The sequence below is a fragment of the Microtus pennsylvanicus genome, chromosome 5 (assembly GCF_037038515.1).
Source record: "Microtus pennsylvanicus isolate mMicPen1 chromosome 5, mMicPen1.hap1, whole genome shotgun sequence".
Lineage (NCBI taxonomy): Eukaryota > Metazoa > Chordata > Mammalia > Rodentia > Cricetidae > Microtus > Microtus pennsylvanicus.
The window spans coordinates 7751861-7767657 of NC_134583.1; the positions used below are offsets into that span (position 1 = coordinate 7751861).

General features: G+C 43.1%; 1 protein-coding gene across 4 annotated transcripts in view; it reads left to right on the forward strand.

Annotated features, from left to right (window-relative positions):
• The first annotated feature begins 3863 nt into the window (after positions 1-3863).
• The window catches only part of Cfap206 (cilia and flagella associated protein 206), a 43654-nt gene continuing 31720 nt past the window's right edge, over positions 3864-15797 (forward strand). For 3 of the 4 annotated variants that reach the window (XM_075974622.1, XM_075974625.1, XM_075974624.1), the window contains exons 1-6: positions 3864-4014; positions 4484-4629; positions 5060-5172; positions 6097-6180; positions 8952-9042; positions 14227-14415. In XM_075974622.1, the coding sequence (XP_075830737.1) occupies positions 5065-5172; positions 6097-6180; positions 8952-9042; positions 14227-14415 (472 nt within the window). In that variant the 5' untranslated portion in view covers positions 3864-4014; positions 4484-4629; positions 5060-5064. The remainder of the gene's footprint in view (positions 4015-4483; positions 4630-5059; positions 5173-6096; positions 6181-8951; positions 9043-14226; positions 14416-15797) is intronic. The other variant, XM_075974623.1, reaches the window with a different exon arrangement.

Sequence of the window (15797 nt, forward strand, 5' to 3'; positions counted from 1 at the left end):
TGCAGTACTTTCACTATACTGGGTACCTCCTCTTTATCTGCTCTTTAAAGAGTCAGTTACTGAAAGCGTGGTGCCAGTTTTCTAAGCATCGCTGGTTCCCATGGTCTGCTGCTGGCATTCTGTCTCACTGAATGTGGAGAGCTCCCCACACTAAACCACTCTCTCTAAGGGGTCTGACTTGGTACCCTTCCTTGTGAAGTTCTGCATTCTACTTTGCGATGTAACCCAAACATTGTCAAGCATCACTGGCCTCTCTAGCTTTCTCTGGCTTGTTTCTGGAATACTCTGCCAGACCCATCTTACTCAGTCCTTTGGCTGGGGATATAACATTCCAACAGAATAGCATCTATTCCAAATTTGTCAGTCCTACTTATTATCTTTTAAGTTAAATCCATCACTTTATGTAGATTTCTAACCTGGTCTTCTGAAACAAAGTCAGGGCTCTTTGCTAACATAAAGAATAGTTTTATTTGCCTTCATTTTCTGAAGATGTATACTAAATAGACATGATTCCTTTTACTGGTCTCTTAATATAGTCTAGTCCCTTTCTAAATTGATTTCTTCTTATAACTAGGAAAAATTAGTTCCATGAGGACTAGAAGTCCACTCAGTCATAACAGTGATGGTAATAGCACCCAAGTCCATATTTTACTACAGACACTGTGCCAAGTGCTACATGAGCATTTTCACAACAGCAGTAGATGCTTGCTTATGGTGGGATTTCACTAGAAAGCCCACACGGGCATTGAACCCTGGCCCTCCAGTCTCAGCATCCTGGATGCTGGGACCACAGCTGTGGGCCAGTATGCCTAGCTTACTACTTGTAAGATCATTGAAAGGTTTAAATAATCACCATAAGACTTTATTAAACCATCCTGTTTTAGGAGGCCGCTTGTTCCTGGCTGCCCAGACCCAAAATAACCACACAGATACGGTATTAATTAAATCACTGCTTGGCCTATTAGCTCTAACTTCTTATTGGCTATCTTTTAATCTTAATTTAACCCATTTCCATTATTTTATATTTTACCACGAGGCTTGTGGCCTATAACAAGGTTCTGTTTTGGGCAGTGGCTCCATGGCTTCACCTTAACTCTGCCTCCTTTCTCCCAGCATTCAGTTTAGTGTCCTCCCCTCCCCCACCCCCAGCTCTACCCTGCCCTATCAACAAGGCCAAGGCAGTTTCTTTATTCACCATACAGAGGGGAATCCCACATCAGTCCCTAAGCTCAGCAGTTTAAAGTAACACTCATCACACATGTTCAGCTTGGCTGGAGGTTGGCTGACCCCAGCTGGACCCAGTTAGGTATTTCCAGCTCAGGGAGAGACAGACTTAGGGATAGTGATTCAGTTTTGTGATACAGCACTTACTTATCTTCTGTGGAGTCCTTGATTTGATCCCCATCATTGAATGAAGGAAGAAAGAAGAAAGAAAAAGCAAACTAGGTAGAAAGATTCCAAGCCCCAAGCCACCACCACCAGCAGCAAATGCATTTGCCACATAATTTTGAAGATCCCCAGAACTCACATAAAAAGGCAGGTGGGTGTGTTGGCTTGCCTGTGATCTCATCCCATAGGAGGTAGAGACAAATGCTGCAGCAAACTTGGTACCAAATTAAGTGAAGCAGGAGCTCTTGGCTTAGTATAGAAAGTGAACAGCATGTAAGGAAGAAACCTATTGTCTCTCTCGCACCACCACATGCATACGCTGTACATGTACCAGCTATGTGCTCACAGGCATGTGAGCATGCATGCACACACATGCATATACCACACACACATACACAAATAAAATTCTGGCTAGCTGAGATGGTGCACACCTTTATCCCAGCATTTGAGAGGCTGAGGCAGCGGATGGTAAAATGGTGAGCATTTGCAAAACAGCAGGATCCTGTCTATAAAAGGAGAGAAGTAAACTCAGCAAAATCAAACAGAATTGTATTGGTTAAAGCTCTGCTTTTAACCTTTGTTTCGGCCTGGATTTTGTCCCTTCAAGATAATGTTCATGTCCTGCTTAGTTTTAATGGTCAACGTGACACATTCTGGGAAGAGAGCCCTTCAACAGAGTGATTTCTCGGGAAGTTTGGATGTGGCCATATCTGTAGGAGATAATCTTGACTGATGATTGATGTGGAAGGGTGGAGCCCATTGTGGTGGCACCATCCCTATGCAGGTGGGTTTTGGCTGTATAAGAAAGCTAGCTATGGGACTGGAGAGAATGCTCAGCTGTTAAGAGCACTTGATGCTCAACCATGAAGATAATAGTTCAGTTCAGAGCATCCACATCAAATAAGTACCTGTAACTCCATTTCTAAGGGATCTGATGGTGTCTTCTGGCCTTCATGGGAACCCCTACTCGACACATACACACACAATTATTAAATGCATAAAGAAAAATTAAAATAACTTTTTAAAAAAGAAAGCCGGCTAAGCATGAGCTAGCAAGGAAACCAGTGAGCAGTGTTCCTCCCTGGCTCCGGCTCCAGGTTCCTGCCTTCACTTCCCTCCACTGGAAATGAAAGCTAAACTTGCTCTTCCCCGGGTTACTTTCGGCCATGGTGTGCATCCCAGCAACAAAGAAACTAGGACAGTTTGTTGGGATGTCTCTGTGGGTCAACAGATCCAAGAACAAACGTGATAGGAGAGAGCTGGCTCCTGCAGGCTGTGACTTTCACAAGTGTGTTGTTTCATGTGTGCCTCATAAATAACTAGATATAACAAAAAATAAAATATTGTTCCTTATGTTTATCCAAGAAACACTGAAAACTTTAAAAAGTATTATTATTTTATTTTACTATTTTATGTGCATAGGTGTTGTGCCACGGTGTATGTCTGTAGATTCCCACCTAGCTGGTATGTGCAGAGGCCAGAAGTTGGCTCCCCTGGAACTGGAGTTACAGACAGTTATGAGCTGTCTTGTGGGTGCTGGGAATCAAGCCCAGTCCTCTGGAAATATAGCCAATGTTCATAACATTAGAGACTATTTCCAACCCTGCAACAAATATTTTTTAAAATCAAACGACCATTATTGACCCGGCATGGTGGCACACGACCCGGGCTTGGCGACTGAGGCAGGTAGGTCTTTGTGAATTCAAGACCAGCCTGGTCTACATGTCCTGTTCCAAACTATCCAAGACTACACAGTGCTAGCCTCTCCCACAAACAAACAAACAAACAAAAAATGATTTCCCCCAATTCCAAACACAGAGGTTTCCTTACTTGCATCTTCTGGGTGGTGGGGGCAGAGTCTCACTATACAGTGTAGGGTGTCTTAAACCTGCGTTTTTCTATCTCAGCATCCCAAAGCCTGGGACTAGGGGCCTGCATCGTCAGATCTGGTTTGAATGCACTTCCCGAATTAAATAAAAAATAATAGTAAATACATAATAAATAAAACTTTCATTCAGGAATTTTGGAATACCAGTTTACAGACTTCCTTTGAGCAAGAGAAATGAAAGTATTTCATTAAAAAACACTGTAAACATTGATAACTCCACGAACCCTAAGTTTTCTCATTCTCTTCAATGGATGCGTTTTCCTCCCCATGTCTCCACGCTAGCAAGTTATCACGAACAGTATGACTGGTTGTACGGCCAACATTTGTTTCAGAACTCGTGTTTCATTGCCTTAATACTGAGGTGTAGCGAAAACACCTTTCTCACCTGGAATTGAGCTCTTTTGCTTGTCTCTTGGGGAACTGAGAGGGAACCCAATATCCTTCTGCTCAAGGCTCCATCCCAGGGACTCCCGCCTCAAGGCTCCACCCCAGCGGCCCCACCCCGCTCCGCCCTCTGGCTCCACCTCCAGGGCCCGGCCCCGCCCCCAGTTTCGGACGTCGCGTTCGGTTTCCGTGGTTACGCCTCCGCTGCTTGGGCTCTGGGGCTGGCCGGGAGAGCCGCGGCCGGCTGGCGTTCGGGCCGAGGCCGGCACCCTGAGAACTCCGGGCCCTTAAAGGCGGGTGTACCCGGAGAGGAGACAGACGTCCGACCGCTGCGAAGCTGGTGCTGGTGGTCGGTAACTGACAGGGGTGGGTGGCGGGCCTCCAGCTCTGCGCAAGCGCGCGGGAACTGCAGGTCTTAGACACACCCACAGAGACGCTCTCTGGCGCGACGCTTGGGTTCTTGTGCCAAGCCGCGGACTTTTCTAACCACAGTGTACTCATAAATTCAGGAGAAGGTGACACCAGCACCCATCCTTTTCGGATGAGCAAACTGACTCCCAAAGAGATGTGGTTGGACCGTGATGCACACCAGGCTGTCTGGTTTTCCGTACAAAATGCCCAAGGCTACTTTAACCAACCTTCAGAGCGCCCCTGCCATTGTTTTCTCTTACTTGAGTTAACTGACACTGGAAAGAAAATCAGGAGCCTTGACTTAAAGTTCCCACTCTTTCCTAGTTTATAATGGATGAAATTATAGCCAGTTCTTTTTTCGATATTCATAACCCTCACATTTTCATTGATTGCTTTTTATGTTTTTGTTAGCGTTCATATCCCAAGGATGGAATAATCCGAGGAAATCTTCCTACTGTTATAAGATTAGGCTAGAGTTGTGAAAAGCCCTCCAGAGAATGTGTGGTTAAGCCTTTTCTTTTCCAAGCTGTATTCTTGCTGCCTACGCAGATAGGGTGGTAAGGTTTTTTTCTCCCACATTTGGTTAAGATTTAATTTTTTTTTCTGTGTTGTATTTTGTTTTTGAGGCAGGGTCTCTCGATGTAGCCCTGGATCACTATGTAAACTAGGCTACACTTAAACTCATAGAGATCTGTCTTCATCTGCCTCCCGTATACTGGGATTAAAAGCATGTTCCATCATACCTGGCTAATTTTTTTAAATGTCACAATATATATTTTTGATGGTGGCACCATTTAAATAAAGGGGAAATCCCAGTTATGCTCTGTCATTAATAAAGTCATTTAAGATGGAAAAAGGAGGAAACTAGATCATAATTAAATGGCAATAATTCAGTAGACATTATGGTTATTCCAGATCTAATAACGGAATCTAAAGAAGAAAATATATAAGCGAAATTACTAAAAAAAAATATTGTTTTTTTTTTAGCCACAATGCCTCCCACTCAAGCAGAAAGTGTTATAAAGAATATTATACGAGAAATAGGACAAGAATGTGCAGCCCACGGAGAGATTGCATCTGAAACAGTGGTTGCTTTCATGGTAAGAATGATTAATTTTGCAAATTACTGTCTTAGCAAAATATGGCTCAGAGGTTAAGAGCATTGCCTGCTCTTCCAAAGGTCCTGACTTCAATTCCCAGCAACCACATGGTGGCTCACAACCATCTATAATGAGATCTGGTGCCCTCTTCTGGCATGCAGGCAGGCATGGAAGGAATGTTGTATACATAATAAATAAATAAATATTAAAAAAGAAAAAGAAAAATGTGGTACCCAGTGTTGGGAGCGTTCCTAGATGCTTTTTAGTTGGAAACATATTGTGATCATCAGGTGAGTTAGTGAAAAACATCTTTTCCGAGTCTGTAAAACGTGGTAGATTTACAGTGGCTGACTTGGGAGATCCTGTGACGCTTGGAGACCTCGATCATGTTCTGCTGTGACGTTTTAACGTCTATTTTTGTTCAGATATATACTGAAAAAAGTGACTCCTTGCTTTAATTTCTGTGTTCTTGGCTTGGGTAACAACACACAGGGAAGGCGAGGTACACCGCAGCTTCCTGCTCTAAAGCTGTAACCATTGCTTTCAGCCTCTTTGTGTGTACTCTTCTAGCCCTTATTCAAATTTGATGTTTATTTCCTTCTCCAGACTTTGATGACCGTGGTAGTGACTGGGGTGATAAGAAATCTACCTGAGCATCAAGGCAGTTGGCTAAAAATGGGAATGAATTCATTTCATAATATGAAATAAAATTACTTAGCATACAGGGCTGGAGAGATGGATCAGTGGTTAAGAACACTGGCTGTTCTTCCAGCGGTCCTGAGTTCAATTCCCAGCAACCACATGGTGGCTCACAACCATTTGAAATGAGGTCTCACGCCCTCTTCTGGCCTGCAGGCAGACACTGTACACAATAAACAGACAAACACAAAAACAAACAAATGACTTAGCATGCTCTGTTTCTAGGTGAAAGCTGTTGTCCTGGATCCAAGCAATGGCTTTAACATGGATAGAACCCTCATCAAAAGCGACGTGCAGAAACTTGTTAAGGTGATTGACAGTCCTCTTGTTTGAGGTTTTAAATACAATTTTAAATACAGTATTTGTGTTATCCATCATTGTCTTCAGCAGTGTTACAAAGGAATACAAAGTGGTGGTATAAATAAATGAGGGGTCATTTTCTAGTAGAATAAAGTCTGGAGGTGCCTAGGTTGTTCCTGGCTTCCGTGGTCCTCATTCTTGGCTTTCCCCCATGTCACAGAGTCATTGTCATACCTCCTGATGGAAGGAGAAAGACAAAGGGAAAAGTAGTTGCTCCAGTCAGATGTGTTGTCACTTTCCACCCAAAACTAAGAGTTTCTCTGAACCGTTACCTTATGGTTATATTACTGGGCAAGTGCGGTTGTAAGTGGCCCTAAGGACACATAATGCGAACCTGTGGTTCGTCTTAGTAGGGAAGGTGGGGCCCAGGTGTCAGGGCTAACATCGCCTGCCACAGTGTTCTGGTGAGACCCTGCTCGTTATCTAACATTGAGACGGTCAACAACTATACTGTGGAGTTAAGTAGTTCTGAATTAAGACCTGCATAATGGATTCCATGTAATTATGTTAAAGTCAAAGCAAAAATTACCTTACTAAGCAAGGAAATGTGCTTGAAAACCTGTTTTTAGAACCTAAGAGGAGGACTTTAGATATCTGTAATGTCCAGTGTCTTAAGTTGGAGACTCCAATTTAGTTGCTTCCTCTGTATTTCCTAAAAGTTCAACATTGCTGTCTGTCCTAGCCTTAATGAATTTGTTTCCTTTCTTCACGCGAAGGAATTGTGAGCTGCCCCAAACCTGTATGTGGCGATTTTATTGACTCGCAGAAATGGCAGGGGAATGTTTCACTAATCCCTACCTTCTCTCACAACCTGGAGAGACAGTAGGTCTATTGCAGATGTGGTAGGGGTGGGGAAGACTTGCAAACCTAGAACTGGGGAGGAGGGTGTCTTATCAGAATGATGCTGCAGAAACTCCCTGAGACCACAGGACAGCCTAAAGTTGGCCTTGGTGAACTTTAAATGTGGTATAAATGCTGTTCTTAGCAATAGGGAAATGGTAGTGATATTCAGAAACTATGGGAGGTTACAGAGGAGACTCAAGGATTGGTCCAGGAAGCAGTTTTAGGTTTTTTCCCTCCCTAATTCAGCTGAGTTGTTAAACTCAAGTTCAGTATCCTTTTAATGTGGTACAAGCACAACTTCTCACCGTATGTGGTAATCTTTTTTTTTTTTTTCGTTTTGTTTTTTGTTTTTCGAGACAGGGTTTCTCTGTGGTTTTGGAGCCTGTCCTGGAACTATCTCTTGTAGACCAGGCTGGTCTCGAACTCACAGAGATCCGCCTGCCTCTGCCTCCCGAGTGCTGGGATTAAAGGCATGTGCCACCACCGCCCAGCGAGTACGCGGTAATCTTAACAACAGTAATTGTTGCCTGTTTTTACTCAATTAAAAGCCACTGGATAAAGGCACCTTTGGATTTGTAAAGTCTACTGTAAGGTCACTCCCCCACCCAGGGACCTAGGTGCACAGACAGGCTGCTTAGTCTTGTCCTTTCCCTCCGCACTCCTAGGAGAGCAGGGCTGGTGGGGCTGGGGACGGTTCAGAGGGATGCTGCTGTCTGCCTTCCAGCAGCAGCTGTGTGACGGGCAGAGCCTGGATGGGAGGAGTCCAGGAAGGCCAGGTGAAAGGGAGGCGGATGGGTGATCATCCAAGTCTAGAGAGGGCATGCATCATTTACGTGTGTGCTGGGAGAGGGGAGCAGAAGAAATCTAGAAATGAGTAGAAATCGAGAAACTGTGTGAGGGGATGAGGGTAACTGAAGCAGAGTTTTATAAAACGTGACCTCCACCATCAGTAGGGTGTTAATCAGACCCAAATAATATACAGGAGTTCTGGGAGAGTTATAGAATAGAGTACAAGTTTAAACTCACCGACATGTCAGGCATCTTGCCTTCAGCTAGACCTGGTAAAGAACTTACTGTGTTGATCATGGAAAATATAAACCCTGATGTCCTCAAGGAAGAAAAAGATTACAGTAAAAGTGGTTGTCGCTGTTAGGAATATTTCCTAACGCAAGCTCCCTGCTGACGCAAAATTCCCAATCAAGCCAAATCAAAACAAGCCAAATTAAGAAATATCCAGGCTTAATGGGAGTTCTGCACTCTCGAGTGGCCCGGAGGGGGAACGGGGAAGCCAGGGAGGGGTCAGGGAGGGGTCAGGACCTGGCCTGCTGGAATTTGGAGTCCAGACCAGGCCTGGGGGCTGGGATAGATGCTAGGGGCTGGGGCCTATGCTCCCAACTCAACAATTGCCTGATCATCAGGACCACTGCTGTGATGTTTTTCTCTTTATTGTTTCTCTCCTCTCTCCCTCCCCTCTCTGGCCTCTTTTGTAGTTCTGGCTGAAACTTGTGTAGGTCCTCCAGGTGCTGTTTCTTGAGATGCTAGCATTGCAGGAGTATACCATGATGCTTTGCTCATTTTCTTCTTGAAAATAACTTAGAAGAGCAAACCTCAGCTGATAGACTGCTTGCCTGGTATGCATAAAGCCCTGTATTAGATACCCAGGCATTCACTGCATAAGACCAGGTGTGGTAATCCGAGCAATGGGGAGGGAGTGGGAGCAGGAGGATTATCAATTCAAGATCATCCTCAGCAACATAGTGAGTTTGAGACCAGCCTGGTCTATATGGTCTTTGTCTCAAAATCCAAAACACAAGCAAACAAACACTTGAGTGTTTTGGAAAATATAGTAGAAACATTCATGCAATGTTCTCTTCTAGCTTTGTGTGGCTCGACTGTTGGACAGTAAAAATCCATCCCTGGACACCATTAAGATGCAGGTCTACTTTGATATGAATTACACGAGTCGAGGTAACAAAAACACTTATTTTTGTGCATTTTAAAAGAGGTTTTTTTTAAACATTGCATTTTAGGTAAGAAAGGTTTGATTGACAACAGATTTAATTGTTTAATGAAATACATTTTTGTCAGTCTTGATATTTTCCATCTTTGATCTGTTAGGCAATCTTTTGTTATTATTAATAAAATATTTGAGACAGTTTACACAAAGAAAAAGTTTGCTTGGGTCCAGTTTTAGAGCATTTTGTACAGGCTTTGTTGGCCATGTTGCTTTCGACCATGGAGGCACATCATGGCAGAAATATGTGTCTCATAGTTGGGATGTGAAGGAGAAGAGGAAGCAGGGAAGTCCCCAAAGGACACACCTCCAGTGACACCAACACTTCCCATGGGATCCCACCTCTTCAAGGTCAACCATCTCCGACCCTTTAACACGTGACTGCTGGGAAGCAGTTCACCGTGTCTAAGAATAGAATAGTGTTGGAACTTCAAAGGAGAAAAATGCTCGTTGCCTTTAAGAATGCTAAAAGTCAATTTAAAACTATACACTTGTAAAATTATGTTTCCAAGTTTATCTATTTTTAACCTTTACGGGACAAATATATAACAATTAGAAACTAAACCATTGAAGTTAAAATTCTTAAGTTTTAGATTTTCTTAGTCTTGGTTTGTTATTTTATAATATTTAAATTATGTAATAATTATGTAAAGTATTTTGTGGGAAGTTTAAGTTAAGAATATATTTTATTATATTTATTATATTTTCTATTTATATTTAAGGTATATATCAAAGACATGTTAGAAATGGGGGAAAATAAACTTCTTTAATAATGCAGTCATGATTAATTTGGTGATTTCTTTCTGAACAGTAAGCGTTCAGTTGTGATAATATATAAAATAATATCTCTTACATTTTTGCTTTTTTTATTTATCTATTTATTATGTATACAATATTCTGTCTGCGTGCATGCCTGAAGAGGGCACCAGATCGCATTACAGATGGTTGTGAGCCACCATGTGGTTGCTGGGAATTGAACTCAGGACCTTTGGAAGAGCAGGCAATGCTCTTAACCGCTGAGCCATCTCTCCAGCCCTCATTTTTGCTTAATAACAATGAAATTCCAAAACATGGAATTAGAGAAAGTCAATTCCTATTTTTTCAGTTTGTAAAAGTTCTCAGTTGCTTTTCTAGTAGAATTATAGATATAGATGTTGCCTTGTGACTGGGAGTGTTTACTAAGTTACATGAATTGTTATGCCAGTAAAGGTGGTCTCCAGCCACAGCACAACACAGGAAATAAGAAGGATAGATGTAGTAATAAGGAGCGGCGGGGCTGATTCCCAAAACCCCAGCCGCCTGCCCGGCTCGGCTAGCTTATGCCCCAAATAATTACACGGACACTGTATTCTTTTAAACACTGCTCTGGCCCATTTCTAATAATCTATGTAGCGCCCCTAGGTGCGCTTACCGGGAAGATTCTAGCCTAAGTCCATCCTGGGTCGGAGCTGGGGCATGGTGTGCGTCTTCCCTGGAGCAGGTAGCATGGCGTCTCTCCTGCATCTGCTCCCGAGAGCAGAGCTGTGGAGTCTGACCTCACTTCCTCTTCCTCCCAGCGTTCTGTTCTGTTTACTCCACCCACCTATCTCCTAACCAATGAGCCAAACAGTTTCTTTTATTTTAACCAATGACCTTCCTCCATCATTTCCCCTTTTTCGGTTTAAACAAAAAAAGGCTTTAACTTTAACATAGCAAAATTACATATAACAGTTATCAAGTAAAAGTTACATCAGAAACATTTATACATATAACAAAATTGACCTTAAAATCCATACCAATGCAAATTATTCATACCTATATCATTTCCCCCTTTAAATGTAAAAGAACATTTATAAACTATATTTGGGAACATGGGCGCAGTTTTTTCTCTCCAAACTGCTTCCTGCTGAATGGGGGCATTGTTAATCAGATTATTTAGGGTGTAACCTGTGTGCCAGGTTTATCTCAGTTGGCAGTTGAGCAAAGCAATTTTCTGAAGATGTTCACAGCAACCCTTCAGGAGGACGTGGTCCATCATACCAAATCGGAATAGAAGAAATCCATAGAGTCTCATCCTCTGTGAAAACAAAAGAAGAATCTCTTTTCCAAAGTATCATATCCTTAGATCCAAATTCTGAAATCATACCCTCATGATATCCGTTCTGGTTCCACTGGGCAGCCCATATAATGAAATGTCTCTCTGTACTTAGCTCCTTTACAGTCAAAAATTTTAAAGAAAACACAATGTACATAATCCAGACTCTCTGTGAATTTTTCATTTTTACGCGGCTTATTTTTACTCTATGACTTTACTTTATTTTGTCTCTTTAAAGACTTTACTTTTTTTTTTCTTTTTAAACCATTAACTTTATTCTCTATATTCTTTTTCTTCTCTCTCCCAAGCCAACGTACATTCATCCAACAGTGTGACTCATTTAGTGGTCTGAATCTGTCCTATTGTGAATCTACAATTTTTTTACTATCCAGGAGCACTTTTGATTTGTGCCTTTAAATCACTAGGCGCTTAAGAATCTAAGCTGTGACATTCCTAGGTTAACTTTTTGCTTTTTGAGCATATATCTGTAGACCAGGCTGTCTTTGAACTCTCAGAGATCCACCTGTCTCTGCCTCCCAGGCATTGGGATTAAAGGTGTTTGGTACTACACCTTGAACTCACAGAGATCTGTTTGTCTCTGCCTTTTAGGCACTGGGATTAAAGGCGTGTGCTACCACACCTTGAAGTCACAGAGGTCTATCTCCCTCTGCCTCCCAAGTGTTGGGATTAAAGGTGTGTACACACAACAACTCTCTTCCTTTTCTTTTTTACTTTAAGAACTTTAACTTTTAGCTTGCATATATTTTTAACACACTTTAAACCATTCAGAAATTTTCTCTGTCTTTGAATCTCTCTTTACTGTATATCTCTTTTTCTGACCACAAGAGCCTTTAATTTACCAAGCAATATCAGTAGGACTAGAGGCGTGGCTTTGCCAGCTAGATCCAGTCCATTCCTTAGCTTTTCAGCCTCTTGGCTGAGGTACTGGCTGTAGCCATGTTTATAGCATTTCAAGGTCCCTGCCAGCCAGCAAGCTACAACAGACAACACTCAAATCCTCTCTCAGTAGCCGGCCCTCCTGCCTCCAACAGTCAGAAGTTTGCCCTGGCAGGATGGCCCAGAAAGCCGGCATTTTTAAACAGCGCAGCTTTTTTCCTGCTACGGCTGAAAACCGAAAAGCATGCGTTCAGCTTTTCGTCAACACCATTTAAGTGTTTCGTGGCAGGACCTCTTAATGAGCTGCAGGGTTTTGCAGCTAAAGCTGAGTCAGGAAGCCTCTTGGGGCTACCAGGTAGGAGCGGCACTCAGCACTTTAATTCTGAGACTGAGCGTGCAGCACAGAAATTCTTTTCATCCAAGTAACATCCAAATCTGACACACAGAGCACTGCGCAGTCTGAAAACACGTCTCTGTATGGCGACAGGAATCCGCCATGCTCTTCCGCCTGCCTAAGCCTGATTCTGCCTTCTGCCCAGGTGCAGGCGGGGAGCTCTGAGTCATCGTCAAGGTCTCAGAGCACTCTCCTTCCGATCCCAAGTGGGAACACAAACATAAAGCCAGAGTTTGCACTGGCGGCAAAGCCCCAGGAAGCCGCGCTTTGAAATGACAAAGCGTTTTTTCTGCTGCTGTTGCCGAATCAGGAAATCTCTCTACAGCACGCCACCAACAAACAGCAAAAATCTGTGTTAAACGCTCTCTCCCTTATTTTTAAGCCTTCTCAGGTTTTTTAAGTAGGTTTAGTTAGCCCCACGTTGGGCGCCATTTGTAGTAATATGGGGCGGCGGCGGGGCTGTGTCCCCAAACACCCCAGCCGCCTGCCCTGCCCGGCTAGCTTATGCCCCAAATAATTACACGGACACTGTATTCTTTTAAACACTGCTCTGGCCCATTTCTAATAATCTATGTAGCGCCCCTAGGTGCGCTTACCGGGAAGATTCTAGCCTAAGTCCATCCTGGGTCGGAGCTGGGGCATGGTGTGCGTCTTCCCTGGAGCAGGTAGCATGGCGTCTCTCCTGCATCTGCTCCCGAGAGCAGAGCTGTGGAGTCTGACCTCACTTCCTCTTCCTCCCAGCGTTCTGTTCTGTTTACTCCACCCACCTATCTCCTAACCAATGAGCCAAACAGTTTCTTTTATTTTAACCAATGACCTTCCTCCATCATTTCCCCTTTTTCGGTTTAAACAAAAAAAGGCTTTAACTTTAACATAGCAAAATTACATATAACAGTTATCAAGTAAAAGTTACATCAGAAACATTTATACATATAACAAAATTGACCTTAAAATCCATACCAATGCAAATTATTCATACCTATATCAGATAGATTCTTTAGGCATTTACTGGCAAGTTTGCTTTTGTCAGCTTAGCACAGTGAGGATCACTGGAGAGAGGAACCTCAATTGAGAAAGTGACTTCATCATGTTAGCCTATAGGCAAGTCTCTGAGTGTTTGCTTGATTAACTACGGATGTGGGAGGGTCCAGCCTATTGTGGGCGGTGGTATCCCTGGGCTGAACAAGAAAGCAGGCTGAGCAAACTCCTGGGAGCAAGCCAGTAAGCAGCTTCAGTTCCTGCCTCCAGATTGCTGCCCTGGCTTCTCTCAGTGATGTGGAAGTGTAAGCTGAACAAACCCTTTCCTTCCAGATTGCTATTGGTCATGGTGTTTATAGAGCAATAGAGACCCTAACTAAGAAGATGCAGTATTGCATTATCAGTAATATTATTCAAAGGACATTTACTTAGGAATAAAATAAGTATAATTGAAGAAGAATATATAGACTACACATTTAATGTTGTACTACATATATTTACATATTTATGTGTGCTGACATTTATGTTTTGACAGAATACTCTATTGAAATTCCTGTAATAATGTTTCCTTATTCAGGCTTCTTGATGGCCACTGTGTTTTATTTCATCATTATATCTTAAGAAGTCAGGGTTTAGGATTTAGCCCAGGGGGGTTCAAATCTAGCATTGAAGGTAGGGTGTCAGGGGCTTTTGTTTTCATCAAATTGCCACACACTAACCAGTTTTTCTCTAGTCCTTATCTGAGGAGAATTCTAAGTATTGAAGAAGTGAAATACTGTTATTTGCTAATTTTAGAGGACTTTCTTGAAGAGCATCACCGGGTCTTGGAGTCCAGATTGAGTGCCGTTAGCAGAGAAATTACAGACAACAGAGCATGCGCTAGAGAAGAACTGGAGAGTCTCTACCGAAAGATCGTTAGCTATGTGTTACTGAGGTCTGGGCTGGGATCCCCCACAGACATCAAGATTGTCAGGGAGGCAACAGGTAAAAGAGAGTAATGAACCCATATGCCCATTGTACTTATGTGTATAGTCTGCGCATGTGTGTTTGCGCCTCTGTGTGGGCGGAAGCTTGTGCGCATATGTGCGCATGTGTAAGTAGAGGCCAAAGGCTGACGCTGCCGTCCTCCGTGCTGTCCGCTTTATTTAGTAAGGCAGAGTTTCTCACTGAACCCAGAACTCTCCATTTCGTTCTGGCCAGTCTAGGTAGCCAGCTTGCCTCGGGGATCCCCAGGCTCCCCCTCTATGATTCTGAGGTTCCTGGCCGGCTGCGCGCCTGCCCAGTATTGGCCTACAGGGGTCTAGGAATACAAACTCTGTCGTCACACTTGTGTGGCAAGCACTGGACCCTCTGAGCATCTCCTTAGTCCCTGCCATTGTATTTTATAAAATATGCCAAAGATTGAAATTTCCTTCTTAGCTGAAAGAAAATCAGCACAGATAAGAAGTTGAAATGTAGCCAGGTTCCTAGAAATGTTTAAGAATGTATGTGCCTTGAAAGTAGAAGGGGGCTGTAAGGAGGGAGAGCAGAATCAAAGCGGAGAACAAAAGAGGGAAACAGGAGGACAAAATACTCAGTTTTCTCTCATATGTGGAATCAATATATGTATGACATGAATTCATAGAGGGAACTGTCTGTGGGGAGCAGGAGGAGTGGAGAAGAGGGCAAGGGAAGGTAATGGGGGTGTAAATATGGCCGAAGTACAATCATGGAAGACTCTGAAAATGTCATGATGAAACCCATTATTTTCTGTGCTAACAACAACAACAACAACAACAACAACAATAATAATTTTTTTAAACTTATGAAAAACAACAACCACCAATAAACAAAAGCCTTATAGGCTGGAAAGGTGGCTCAGTGTTTAAGATTGTTTGCTGCTCTTCCAGAGGACCTGAGCTCAGTTTCCTGCAGTCAGGCAACTCACAGACTCAACACCCTCTTCTGGCCTCAGGAGCACTGGAACACATGATATACACTCACACAAAGACTCCCACTTAACACATAAAGAACAATAAATCTTAAGCTACCCAGGTACATTTCACTGACACTGTGTCAGTGAAATAGTGTTCATTTTCTTGGAGGCTGGGTATTCCTGTGACCCTTCCACCTCACGATGGGACATGGGCAGCATTGTCAGGGTACTGAGCAATGGGGTGGTTGGGCCAGCTGGAAAGGAATGCCGCATATGGCTGGAGGGCATTGAGTCTTGTGTCTGATTAGGATCTTGAAAGAGGAAATCTTTTTATTCTCGGGAAATGGTTGTCCAATTTATACTTTAAGATGAGCATAAAGGTAGGCATAGTAAACCTGGCTGTAATCCCCAGCACTTGGGAGGTGCGACACAGGAGAATCAGGAGTTCAAG